The sequence below is a fragment of the Microcaecilia unicolor genome, chromosome 2 (genome assembly GCF_901765095.1).
Source record: "Microcaecilia unicolor chromosome 2, aMicUni1.1, whole genome shotgun sequence".
In the NCBI taxonomy this organism is placed as follows: Eukaryota; Metazoa; Chordata; class Amphibia; order Gymnophiona; family Siphonopidae; genus Microcaecilia; species Microcaecilia unicolor.
This window is the reverse complement of record NC_044032.1, coordinates 254,368,374-254,381,400: the sequence shown is the minus strand read 5'-3', so window position 1 is coordinate 254,381,400 and position 13,027 is coordinate 254,368,374. Positions and strand designations below refer to the sequence as shown.

Below are 13,027 nucleotides of genomic sequence, written 5' to 3'. Positions count from 1 at the left end.
CTGCCCACCTTTACTTTTGAGCATTGGGGCCTCAGATACAGGGAGGATGTACTGTCATCTCCCTCAGGGATACATAAGTATTGCCACACCGGGACAGACCAAAGGTCCATCAAGCCCAGCATCCTGTTTCCAACAGTGGCCAATTCAGGTCACAAATACCTGTCAAAATCCCGAAAAAGTTCAATACATTTTATGCTGCTTATCCCAGAAATAAGCAGTGGATTTTCCCCAAAATTTAATAATGGTCTATGGACTTTTCCTTTAGGAAGCCAAACATTTTTTTAAACCCCGCTAAGCTAACCACCTTTACCACATTCTCTGGCAACGAATTCAAGAGTTTAATTGCATGTTGAGTGCTGTGCACATTAAGTTGCTTTGTGGCTTCAGCATGTGTTGTATGGGGGATTTAATGCAGCATGTAAGCCCTGCCTTCCTCTCTCTGATCTTCTGAGAGGCTATTGTTTCTCACACTAATCTGCTTTTCTCAGGAACTTTCAGAGTCTTAAGCTAGGCACATGCTCTGCCATTCCCCTCTAACCTGTCAGCCTTAGTGGGCTTCTGCTTAACACTATTTACAGACTGTGCAGAGGGTGCATGTGATGGCAGCCTGCTTCTGAATTCGGCCTCTTCCCACAATCACCAGGCTCTCCTCATTTTCCACATCTGAAGTGGAGGCTGCCATTGTCTACAGTCATGGAAAATATTAAAATCTGACAGTGATCCTGAGATAAAATCAGGGCTTCCTATGTCAGACCTTTATCTCACTGTGTCTGAGCCAAACAGCACAGAATGAAGCTCTTCCTTTAAAACCTGACATGTATGGTGTAGTTTCTGTTGTATAAATATTTGATCAGAGTATTCAGGAAACAATAAATCTCCATACAGACTTAATGACTTAATTCAGCTGCTCTTTGAATATTTCTGGTACTTGGTATCTTATTACAAAGACCATGTAACATATTTTACAGCAGCTCAATGAACCTCATCCCCAGCCCTAGTCCTAGCCCTATACAGATAAGCCCAGGTAAGTCTGTTGTTACCTTTGCAAGTTCCTCTTGGACCTCTTCTAATAGCCTTGTGCAGGTTAAGGCACAATGCTCAAGGTCTTGCAATTTTGTCCACAGGTTCTGACCACTTTCAGCTGTAATCTGCCTGGACTTTCTGGTGTAATTTAAACAGATCACCTAAAGTCTCAAAAATCAGTTCTGCCCCCAAATTAGCTTGAACATAGGAATCTGTAGCTCAGTACGTCCTGTTGGCTAAATACCCTAAATATCTGTTTACCAAACCACCCCTGCTCTAATGTCTCTTGTTCTAAGTTCAAAACTAGACAAATTTCCTGAACCTTGGCATACTGAGTTTGTTGTAACACTAGGCATGCAGAGCTTCCAAGTTACCCATTCCAGAAGGGAGACCTTTTTGGCTGTTCCTGGTTTTAAACTTGCATCTCAAAGCAATGTGGTATTTGTAATCCATGATTCTGTCCATTGAAATCAGTGCTGCAGATCCCATAATGCAGCAGGTTGAGGTTGGCAGAAATCCTGGACCGGCCAAAAAGTCTCCCTCCTGGAATGGATAACTTGGAAGCTCTGAGTATGTCTGTCTCGCCCTGGCACAGATTCAGTTCTCTTTCTAATTGTTACTCAAATCATTTACCCCGGCTCCATGTTGATTATAACTCTTTCTCTCCATCACCCCCGGCACATCTATGTCTGTTCTCTCTTCTTTTCACTCTCCCTTCCCCACCTCATGTTCTTCCCTATGTAACTTGATTAGATTTTAAATGTAATAGAACTTTATTCCTCCTTTTATGTTTTTTATTAAATCCCCCCATGTAACTAATCTCATCTTTTTGTCTTTACTAACTTTTCTAACTTTATTAATTTTTAATTGTAAACCGCTTGGATATTTATTATTTGCGGTATATTAAATAAATCTTAACTGTGAACGGTACAGCAATATTACAGGCTAGTAATTGTTGCAGTGTTAGCATTCTGAAGTGCCTCAACCATTATTGAAATTCACATAAATGCCACGGTGATGTGAAGTATTATATGTTCAGGGAAATACTGGGTTTGTCTGAGATAGCTGTGAATTCTGATTTACCTCAGGTAATCCAACACAGAGGAATTTAAATGAAGCAGTTTTGATAGCAATCTCTGGTACAGTTCTAATCTGTACACCCCAAGAGGGTTTAGAATGATTACACAGCATACAAAAAGGAGTGTGAATCAGAAATAACATGGACAAAGGTATTTAAACTAATTACACAGTCCGTGTCTCGCTTTAGCTCAGATTTGGAACAGCTAAAAAAAAACCTTTTCTCATTGTGGATTCTAAATCAGTGGCTAGAAGCTTCTCGTACAGACACTTCCCTTATGTAACATAAATAAAGACATCTTATGTCCTGCTCAAAGATAAACTATAACACGGGGGAAGAAAGAAAAGACATGCTCTGAGCTTTAGCACTGAAATAACATAGAAAACCCGCTCTGAAACTGTGCCTCTGATATTAAAGATCGCACAGAAAGCTTATCAGTAAATATATCTATTAATTAATTCAGATATCTCAGTGCAACCTACCAAAATTACTGTGAGGGTAACCTGGAATTCAGGGAAAATTTCCAGAGTAGCATCAAATGACATTCCTGTGGCATATAACACAATATTATTCCTTCAGGAAAGCGTTAAAAGTTTTTTTTTGTTTTTTTTTTTTGTTTGATGAGAAAGATGTGTTTTATTTTCAATGTGTTTGATGAGAGAAATCCTTTTTAGTTTCAATGTACTAGATATGCAACTGTAGTTAATGTTTTAGATATGTATTTGATGAGAAACATTGAAACTAAAAAAAAAAAAAAAACATCTATTAGATATATAATTGTAAATTCTCCCAAAGAACTTATTGTTTGTAATCCACTTAGAATCTCTCTTGAACTTAGTGGAATATAAGAATCATATAGCATAGAGTAGCATGTACAGCCTTTAATAAAAAGGGCACAGGCCAGTCATTATATCAATGCCATGGCAGACATGAATACTTCTTCGGCATCATAGAAACATGACGGCAGATAAGAGCCAAATGGCCCATTCAGTCTGCCCATCCACAGCAACCACTATCTCCTCCTGTCCCAAAGAGATCCCATGTGCCTGTCTCATGCTTTCTTAAATTCAGACGCAGTCCTTGTCTCCACCGGGAGGTGATTTCACGCGTCCATCACCCTTTTCATGAAAAAGCATTTCCTTAGATTACTCATGAGCCTATAACCTCTTATTTTTATCATATGCCCTCTCATTCCAGAGTTTTCCTTTATTTGAAAAAAGGCTCTCCTCCTATACATTAATGCCACAGAGGTATTTAAAAGTCTGTATCATATACCCTCTCCCGCCTTTCTTCCACACATCGTAACTCTGAAATTTCAACAGCAGCTGAAGGTCAAGAGCGAGCACTACCCATGGCAAGGCAACCAGCTGTTGCTCTACTCGTCCTCATTCAGGAGAACTACACAACTTATCCAGGGTATGTAAGTTCAAGATCTGCAATCGCTATATAGCTAGGGAAAACGGGTGAAATTTGCCATAGGGAGCTTGTTGTTATTCCGACACCTGATTATTGTCTAATCTAAGTATCTGCGCCTGGAGCTTTTTATTCTAATCTTTTCATCTATTATGGTTTGTTTTATATTTTGCCTTTGTAAGTAAAACCTATATTCTTATTACGAAGTAAGTCTTGGTAGCTTATCAGTGAATAATAGGAGGGATCCTAAACCCTAGTCAACTTTTATGAGACAAGCTTATTTCCAGAGCGCTAAAACTATTATTGGCACATCTTTGTCCTACCGCTGATTTGGTGGTGATTTAGTGGTATTCCAGACAGGCTGGGTCGGTACGACCAAGGGTCCTTATTCCTTTTACTTGCATCAGCCAGGTTGCCATCTAACCAGTTCCATCAGGGTCACAATTTGTTTTCCTTCACAAACGTATATGTGGGCAAGAGTTCTGTTAGCCATATAGGATAAGTCTGGTATAATCAAGTTCTGCAATACACTGGTTATATTGTGGTAGGGCTCTTACCCTTACACGGTTACTACACCACACCTTTTACTGAAATTATTTAGGGGGGGAAGATGTTTTGGGGGGGGGGGTCAAAAAGTATTTGTCACTTTATTAGGGCTCTGGAGAATGACTGCAGCTGGGTAAATCACATAGATCTTTTTTTAAGTGCATGTATGTGATATGTGAGATCATTTTATGGCACTCTTTTCCTTATTATTATATTTTATATTGTAGACCTCTTTCTTTTATTTGAAAGGTGGTGTATCACGTCATTAAATATTACGTCCAACATGCTGGAGTGACATCAGATTTATACGGGAGGGAGTGTGATACTGGAGGGTATTATTGTTTCCATATGTGGTGGTCCTGTCCTGTAGTGTCATATTTTTGTCAGCAGGTGACAGCTGAATGAGAAAATTTATGATCACCCTGTTCTTGCTGCTCTGCTTGCTGGGGTACTAGGGAGAAGTGGCTCTTGTCAGACAGGTCCGTGAGCTTACTGGACATGTACTGTTTGCTGCACAACACATCATAGTTACTTTTTTGGGAAAACTACACCTTTATTGACCCCATTGGTCTGCACAAGTACTAGAAACTGCTTTAATTGAGAAGTAGTCTTACACTTTGAAGAGGAATATTGATGCTTATAATAGGGTTTGTGTGTGGGGGGGGGGGGGGGGGAGAGTACTGGAAAAGTAGAGTGCAAGGCCAGGGGCAACTCAAGACAATGCGCCTGCTGCTGCCACCCCTTCCCCCGCCACAATCTGACATCTCCCCCTCCCCCTTCCTTCCCCAGCTCCCTTCCACCGATTTAACCTTTTTCTTCCTTGTTTTTCCAAAGGCAGCAGCAGCGATTCCTAGAGACTGCCCTGCCACCTGTCCCAGCCCCTTCTGTCTACTGTGGCCCACCTCTCTAACATAACTTCTTGTTTCCTCGGAGGCGGGCTGCAGTAGACGGACGGGGCCGGGACCGGTGGTAGGGCTGCCCCTGTACATGGCTATAGCTGAATTGTTCTGATTAATCAGTTTATCCTTAGCCTCATGTTTTCTTTTTAATTTTATTTAAGGTACTTCAGAATGGTTGGTTTATTGTATACTGGATGCATATATGCACTTTCTTTTTCCCTTGTATGCACGTTTTGTTGTCACATGTGAATTGCCTTTCTTGTTAAAATAAACAGTTAAAAGAGAGATGTTCGTCAGTGAGAACTGACTTTTGGATCATAAAAGTATGTTTGGAGAAGCATGTACCACCTGTTTGAAAGTTAGAAATCTAGGTATTCTTTTACTAAGGTGTACAAATAGATTTAGCATGCTCTAAGTGCCCCACAGCCCATTGTAGACCTATGGGCTACATGACACTTAACACCCTAATTTATTAGCGCACCGTAATAAAAGGACCCTTTAATATTCTCCATCCCCATGTTGCAGTCACAATCAGAATACACAGAAATGTTCAAGTTCCATTTCTTTAAGTTTGGAAGTATATCTTTTTGAAAACCGCTTTTGAAATATTTTGTCTGTGTAGATTTTATTTTGTTCATTTAAGAAAAGATTTTTGTTTTCTTCACATAGGGCTTTATTTAAAATTGAGAGATATCTTTTTGGTGTGTGGTGATAGGAACTTTTGTTACAATGGTTGCCTGAGATTTTCTCACACGGGTACTAAGTTATGAGCACAGTTTTTCTCCCTTTCTTTCAGGGGGTTTGTTTGTCTTTGGATTCTTTTGGGAAAAATCATCTGTTAAAATATTTTAACACACCTTCAGAAAAAAAATTATCAGGGATTTTTGTTTGTGCCAAATATCCGAAGCAATCTCTAGAGCCATTTAAGCTTCTGAATTAATGTTATGTAATTTTAAAATAAATCCTTCCTTGCCAGTGGTGCTTTCTTTACAGGGACTGCTCTAACATCCTGTTCTGGGGTAAAATAAACACAGATGAGATGCAATGCTAGTAATTGCCCCATAAACCTAGTTTTCAGTATGTGTTTTCTTTTCCAGTTACAGGTGAAATGCATATGGTTTTTCTGCAGTAGAAATTGCTCAATCAGCTACCTGAAATATTGCAAACGAACTATTTGGAGGCCTTTCTGTACAGATTGCACCATACTGTGTATATCTAGCAACGCTATAGAAATAGTAAGTACTACAGAAGTAGTGTTGAAAGATTTACTTTTCAGGGCCAGATTTAAAGATCTGGAATAATCAATCATAGCAAAAAATGCAAAAAGGATGCTAGTTGCTTGGCCCATCTCTGTGAAGCCATACAGGTTTTAATTTAGTGCAAGCTCTGCAAAGAGACATCCTACAGAGGATGTACAGGTAATTTAGGGGTCCTTTTACAAAGCTGCATTAAAGTCCTCCCTTCTGTGGGTCTTTCCCACGCACTAAGGCCTTTTTCCTTCTATTATTTTTGCATTAATGGCCATGCACTAATGTTCAAACTAAACCAACAAACAAGGGAGAGAACCCGATAGAAATATCATAAACAAAAACAAAGGGGTTCTTCTAACTCAAATTATGAGCAGTGTAGGATCACAAGGAGGAAAAAACCTCAAGAAGCTCCCGGCTAGAAAAAAACAACGGGAGCAGGGCTGCTTCATCATTGCCACAAAAAAAAAAAAAAAAACCTCCTTGTAAAATTGAACAGCTCTTACAAAATATTTTGAATAATATATCACAGGTTTTCAAGCATTATACTGTGCTTATATTGTACTTAGCTTGTGTACTTTTTCCTTCCCTTTCTTTTCTCAAAAACAGACCGAGACCAATGGTGGCCAACACTTCGTCTGCCTGCATCAGGGTCTAAACGTCATAAATTTGAAAACTCCGCTCTTCACGACACTGCTCATAATTTGAGTTCTATAGAAGAACCCCTTTGTTTTTGTTTGTATTCATGCACTAATGTTGCCATTACCAAGCGGCCATTTTGTAAAATTACCATGTGCGCACTTACCTATTTTGTAAGTAGTGAGGGCTCACATGATATCCGTGTGTTGGCCAGTTAATGTTCAGTAATATATACATGCTAATGGTTAGCACAGGAATGCCACTCTGTACCTTGACACACCCCCTCAAAAAAAAAAGTTTTTTAGTGTGCAGTTAGCGTGTTCACATTTCAAAGTTACTACAGGATGCCTGAGTGTGAGCTGCAATACTCCATTTTTAGCTGCGTTAGGTGTGAATTACCACCTAATGCAGCTTAATAAAAAGGCCCCTTAGCTTTTTGGGAAACTGCAGGAATGTTTGCAGCTTAAGGCCCCCTCTCCTCTCTCTTAGGCCCTCATGATGAAAAGCAAACTCTGGCGCTAGAGGCTGTTAAAGCCATACTAGCGCCAGAGTTTGCAGCCGACCCATGATCAGAGCCCTCGAGCGCCTGAAACAGTGCACTCGAGGGCTCTCAGCGCAATGTTTGTGCTCCATTGTTACATTCTTTAACGACACCTCAATTGTTTCGCATAACTGTGCAGAATGTAATCCATAACCAATCTGTAACAAATTGTATCTCCAACATTTAACTCATATTGTGAGCCACACTGAACCCGCAAAAAGGTGGGAAAATGTGGGATACAAATGCAATAAATAAATAAATAAAATAAGTAGCATGCAAATGCATGCTAAACAGGGCTTCTAGCGCAATTAGCTTGCAAATGCATGCTAATTGGCGCTTAACGCATTCATCCCCAATGATCAGCGACCAGCGCGCCAAAGATTGGGTCGCTGGCCGCAGCAAAACCAACGCCAGCTCCGAGCTGGCGTTAGATTTTGCGGATCATTGGGGAGGAATGGTGAGCCCTGTCCTGGGATGCACTGGGTGGGGCTACAGACCATGTAAGGGCTCCCTTACATGGTCTGTAGCCCCGCCCAGTGTATCCCCGTCGATGGAGTGCATCCCCGTCGATGGAGCAATGATTACTGGGGGTTTCGGGGGCTGGAGACCCACCGATCCTCCAGCCCCCCCCCCCCCCCCGTCGCTGGGTGGGAGAGGGTTTGGCCGGTGCGGCGGCCAAGACGTTTTCTGGGGGTTTGGGGGGGGGCCTCGGGCCAGGCTGTTTGACAGGTTTGGGCTTTTGACAGCCGAGACCTGTCAAACAAGTGCGGGAGGATTGTGCTGAGCGCATGCTCGGGCGCAATTCTTCCGCACTTCAACATGATAATCAAAGATAATAGCGGTGCTTAGATTTGCATGCATTATCTTTGATCATCGATGCAGAAAAGCCCTGCGCTGTCCCGGCGCTATTTTTAGGGCGCTGTTTGGAACAGCGCAGGGCTTTTGATCATCTGGGCCTTAATGTTTAAAAACTGTGGCAAAAGTCCCCCTCCCCCCCTCAAGTTTCTTTGCTTTTGCTACAATTGCTTTGTCTGAGCAGCTTGACCCCATTTTGAAGTGTAAGAGACAAAATATTTTGCAATGGGAGGCTCCTTCTATCTGACCTGAGGCTGGAGGAGACACGAGGTCCCTGTAACCCAGCATTATCTCCCCATGCTCCAGATCATACTACAGATTGCTTAGAGCAGAGACAACTGTTATATTTCCTGTGTTACAGATGACGAAATGTTTTTCCTCCCTTTCAGAGGGTGCCATGCTGTATATGGTAGCGTTGGCCGCTGGCATAGTCCTTGTTGGGATCCTGTTGGTGCACCGTCAGGTTAGGCGGAATGGGCGCTGGGCCTTGTGGTGGCACGACAGAGTTGACGAGAACATCCGGGACTTCCTGACACGTATTTCCCGGCCTGAGCGCATCCTGGCGTATGTGAAGAAGCACGCAGTTCCTGGGGATGCAGAGAGTGTGGCGAATGCCATTGATGCGTATTGCTCTGGGGTGGAGTGGGCTATGAACATAGGCATCGACAAAGGTACAATGATTTTTCTGTATATCCCAAGCACAGGCACAGTGACAGGGGAGGGAATAACAATACTAGAGATTGGAGCCCCTTTGCCATGGGTATAATTTGAGGGTGTGTGGGGGATGTTGCCTCCATCCACCCCTCCAGATGTAACAGGTACAACTTGCCCAGCCTAAGAGTGTAGTGCTCTCTGCCTTGCACTACCCTACCTTTTTTCTCTTCACTTCAGCCACCCTCAAGTTTATTATATGTTTGTAAGCCACCCTGAAGGCACTCCAAAGGGCGGGGTAGTAATCTAAAATATAAGTAAAAATTTTATTTTTATAGCATTTATACCCCGCTCTTTCCCGCTCAATAGCAAGTTCAGTGCGGCTTACAAGTTGTGTTACAAAGTATCACAGAGGTTACACAAGTGTGGTACAAAGTTTCACATAGATGACACAAAGTATGGTACAAAGTATCAAGAGATGTTCAGTTATAAAGAGTAGAACAAGATAGTGCTGGGCAGACTTATACGGTCTGTGCCAGAGCCGGTGGTGGGAGGCGGGGCTGGTGGTTGGGAGGCGGGGATAGTGCTGGGCAGACTTATACGGTCTGTGCCCTGAAGAGGACAGGTACAAATCAAGGTAGGGTATACACAGAAAGTAGCACATATGAGTTTATCTTGTTGGGCAGACTGGATTGACCATGCAGGTCTTTTTCTGCCGTCATCTACTATGTTAATATGAAGAAATGTGAGGGAAAGGATTGGAGTGTAGGTAGTGTTGATGGTGAGGAATTAAGTTTGAGAATTAGTTGGGTTGTTTGGGTAAGCTTGTTTGAAGAGGTAAGTTTTCAGCAGCTTTCGGAAGAAGAAATTCAGACATGACTGTTAGGGAAAGGGGAGAACTACAATAATTGATAGGACAGAAAGGGAAGGAAAAAATAAGAGGGAGAGCTACAGGTTTCTTCCTGGGTAGCCCCTGGCTTAATTGTTGCAACAAGGGACTCATATGCATCTTTGAAAAGGTGTGTTTTCTTTAGGTCTGTTTTAAATTGATCCAACGATGTCTGTTGGTGTCCCTGAGACATGTACTGCTTCCCATGGGTTCTTCCTCATCACAACTTCCTTTTTTAACTGTGCAGTTCCTACTGCAGCACTGTACAGGGACCCAGAGTGTTTAAACTGCTGCTGTAGGTACCGTGTGGCTGAAAAGGCGAGTTATGAAAAGCAGCAGCAGCAGCGTAGGTGAGCCAGAGGAGAGACGGCAAGGACATGGAAAGTAAAGGGGGAGAAAATTATTTAGTGACTGACATTTCACAGCCACATGCCTGCACCCTGGAACTTACTGAATCTATTGCAACCATTAAAACTCCCTAGTCCTCTACTGCTTGCATGAGAACTGACTCAGACCACAGCAGCAAGGAGGAGAACGATTTATTTTTTTGTTTTGAAGTCTACTGAGGGGGAAGAGACTGGGAGAGAGGCTGAGGGTTGCAAGAGGGGAAGAAGTGGAGTACTGACAACCATGGAGAATGGATAAGGGGATACTAGTGTTTAGAGAGTGGGAGGAGCCGAGGGCCTCGAGGAAACAGGAAAAGAAAAAGGAGTAGGGGAAGAGAGAGAGGGGGATATGGGGTGGAAGGATGGGGGCCCTGAAGGACCTAGAGGTATTATTTCCTTCTGGTGCCTTTTATTGTTTGTTTTAAAACATCACAACCACTATCCCCTCCTCCATACCCCCTCTCCAAATAAAATAGGGCACACTTCTGCCCTCTGTATACACTAGCACAGTGGAACAGTGATGGGAGAGAGGAACAGTGCTAGATCTCAATAACTCCCTCTGACAGTAGAGAGGGAAAGGATTCTATATATGGCGCTATGAGTTGCGCATGCTAATTTGGCTGCACATCCAATTAGTGCACTTAACCCAATTGATTAACAAGCCAATTAGCGGCGTATTCTATAAAGAAGCACACACAAATTCTAAAAGGGGAGGGTATGCCTAAAATTTACATGCGTGGTTATAGAATAATGGGGATCTGCACCTATCTTAGGTGTGGGCATTTATACCATGTTTTCTTTGGTATAAATGGCTGCGTCTAAACATGGTCATGGTTCCCGGCACTACGTGTTCCAGGGGCGGACTGACCATTCAGGCAACTGAGAAGTGTCCAAGGGCCTAGATGCTCTAGGGGGCTCAGAGGCTCTGCCCAGATGCCTGCCACACACTACAGCCCTCCCCAGTCCTACCTTTAAAGACACGCTGCTGGGCCTCTGCGGGGGGTTGGGGGGATGGGAAACATGTTCTTTCGTGCGCATTGTGCTGCCACTATTCCTCCTGCCCAGCACTCTGCCGTATTTTAAAAATGGCGGCTGAGACTCCCTATGGAAGTCTTGCGAGACCATCAAGACCTGCGAGACTACTGCGGGAAGTCTCGGCTACCATTTTGAAAACACGGTGGCGCGGCAGCACAGCAGGCAGGAAAGAACATGCTCCCCCCCCCACGCAGAGACCATTAGACCACCAGGGCGCTTCAGGTAGGACCGGAGCAGCGGAGGATTTGGCTGCGGCGGTAGGGAAGGTGTTGGGCAGTGGCTGGGTGGTGGGCCCAGACCACTCTCAGTCCGCCCATGTGTTCTATAAACCACGCCTAACTGAACGCATGTTTTATAGAATAGCACTAAGTGGTGTTTATTTAGGCACCACTTATAGAATCTGGCCCTAGGTGTGTTTCTTCTGGAACTGAGATGAAGTTCTTGATTCCCACTGCTAAGGAGATTAAATAAGTGGATACTTGGGGTCGCACTTTTTCAGGAGCAGTGCTAAAGTTTTGTAACAGTCTACCATATTTTTGGATCCTTAGTTATGGACTGTAACCTGTCAAAAGAAGACTGAAAACTTTTGCATATTTTACTGGTATTAGCTAAAAAGTCAGTTTTTATATTGGAAAGACAATACTTTTCTAAATGTACATTTCTGGTGATTATACAGTACTACAAATATATACATTTGAACTGTCAGCTGATAAATTAGGCATTCATATCTCTGTCTCTAAAACATGGTCAAGTTTAGTCAAATACTTATCCAAATATTTCTCATAGGTAGTTATTATATGACTATGTTGTGATTCTATTCCTGTTTGTTTGTATAATAACCTCTATATTGTTTCTGGTTATATATTCTTTAATAAAAGTGCTATGGACAAAAAAAAACATTCTACCAGAAGAGATTAAATCGGTCTCTTTGTATTTAGTTTTTAGAAAGAAGGTCAAAACTTGGTTATTAATCAAATAACCAAGTTTTGACCTTCTTTCTAAAAACTAAATACAAAGAGACCGATTTAATCTCTTCTGGTAGAATGGTTTTTTTTCTTTCTAAATTCACTTTATGTATCCAGTTTATAATCTATTTAACCACTAATCAAGTGAATTTAGAAAGAAAATTGGGCTTATTAAGTTTTGATTAGTTTGAACTGTTTTATTTCTTAATTTGTATTTAATTTTTTATTTTCAAGTAAAAATTTTGACTGTGATGTGTAACAGTTATTTTTGGATTCTGTGTCGTATTTAAGACTCTGATCCCTGCTGAAGGGAATGGTGTGGAATATAAGTATGGGTTTAAATTAAATTACATGAAAATCTCCTTTTTGATGTTGCAGGAAAGATCCTGGACCGTGTGGTTTCCGAGACAGACCCGGACACAGTGTTAGAGCTGGGCACTTACTGTGGCTACTCCACTGTGCGTATTGGCAAGCTGCTACGACCTGAGGCCCGTCTGATTACCATAGAGATGAACCCTGACTATGCAAAGGTTGCTAAGCAGATCATTGCATTGGCTGGACTGGACTCAAAGGTCTTAAATTAACTCCTGTTTATGTGTTTACATTTCTGTTGCAATGCATTTTGGGTCTTGCCCTGTTATAATCGTGGACATGTGTGTAGGCATTGAGGGCTGTTCTATAAAGTAGGCACTCACATTTATACACGTGATAGACTAGATTCAGTAAATGGTGCTCAGAAGTCGGCACCAACAAAATTAGTGTTCAATGCTAATCTGTAATGAGCACTCAAAAGTTGAATATTGGGGGTGTCGAAATTGGCACTCAGTTTTGGAACCAGGACTTATGCCTTCTGAAACCAG

General features: G+C 42.2%; 1 protein-coding gene across 6 annotated transcripts in view; it reads left to right on the top strand.

Annotated features, from left to right (window-relative positions):
* LOC115463446 (catechol O-methyltransferase A-like) overlaps positions 1-13,027 on the top strand; it is a 79,087-nt gene that overhangs the window by 27,118 nt on the left and 38,942 nt on the right. For 3 of the 6 annotated variants that reach the window (XM_030193942.1, XM_030193943.1, XM_030193945.1), the window contains exons 2-4: positions 6,057-6,194; positions 8,631-8,912; positions 12,546-12,739. In XM_030193942.1, coding sequence (XP_030049802.1) covers positions 8,639-8,912; positions 12,546-12,739 — 468 coding nt within the window. In that variant the 5' untranslated portion in view covers positions 6,057-6,194; positions 8,631-8,638. Of the gene's footprint in view, positions 1-3,457; positions 3,518-6,056; positions 6,195-8,630; positions 8,913-12,545; positions 12,740-13,027 lie in introns of those variants that run through there. The other 3 variants (XM_030193947.1, XM_030193946.1, XM_030193944.1) reach the window with 2 other exon arrangements.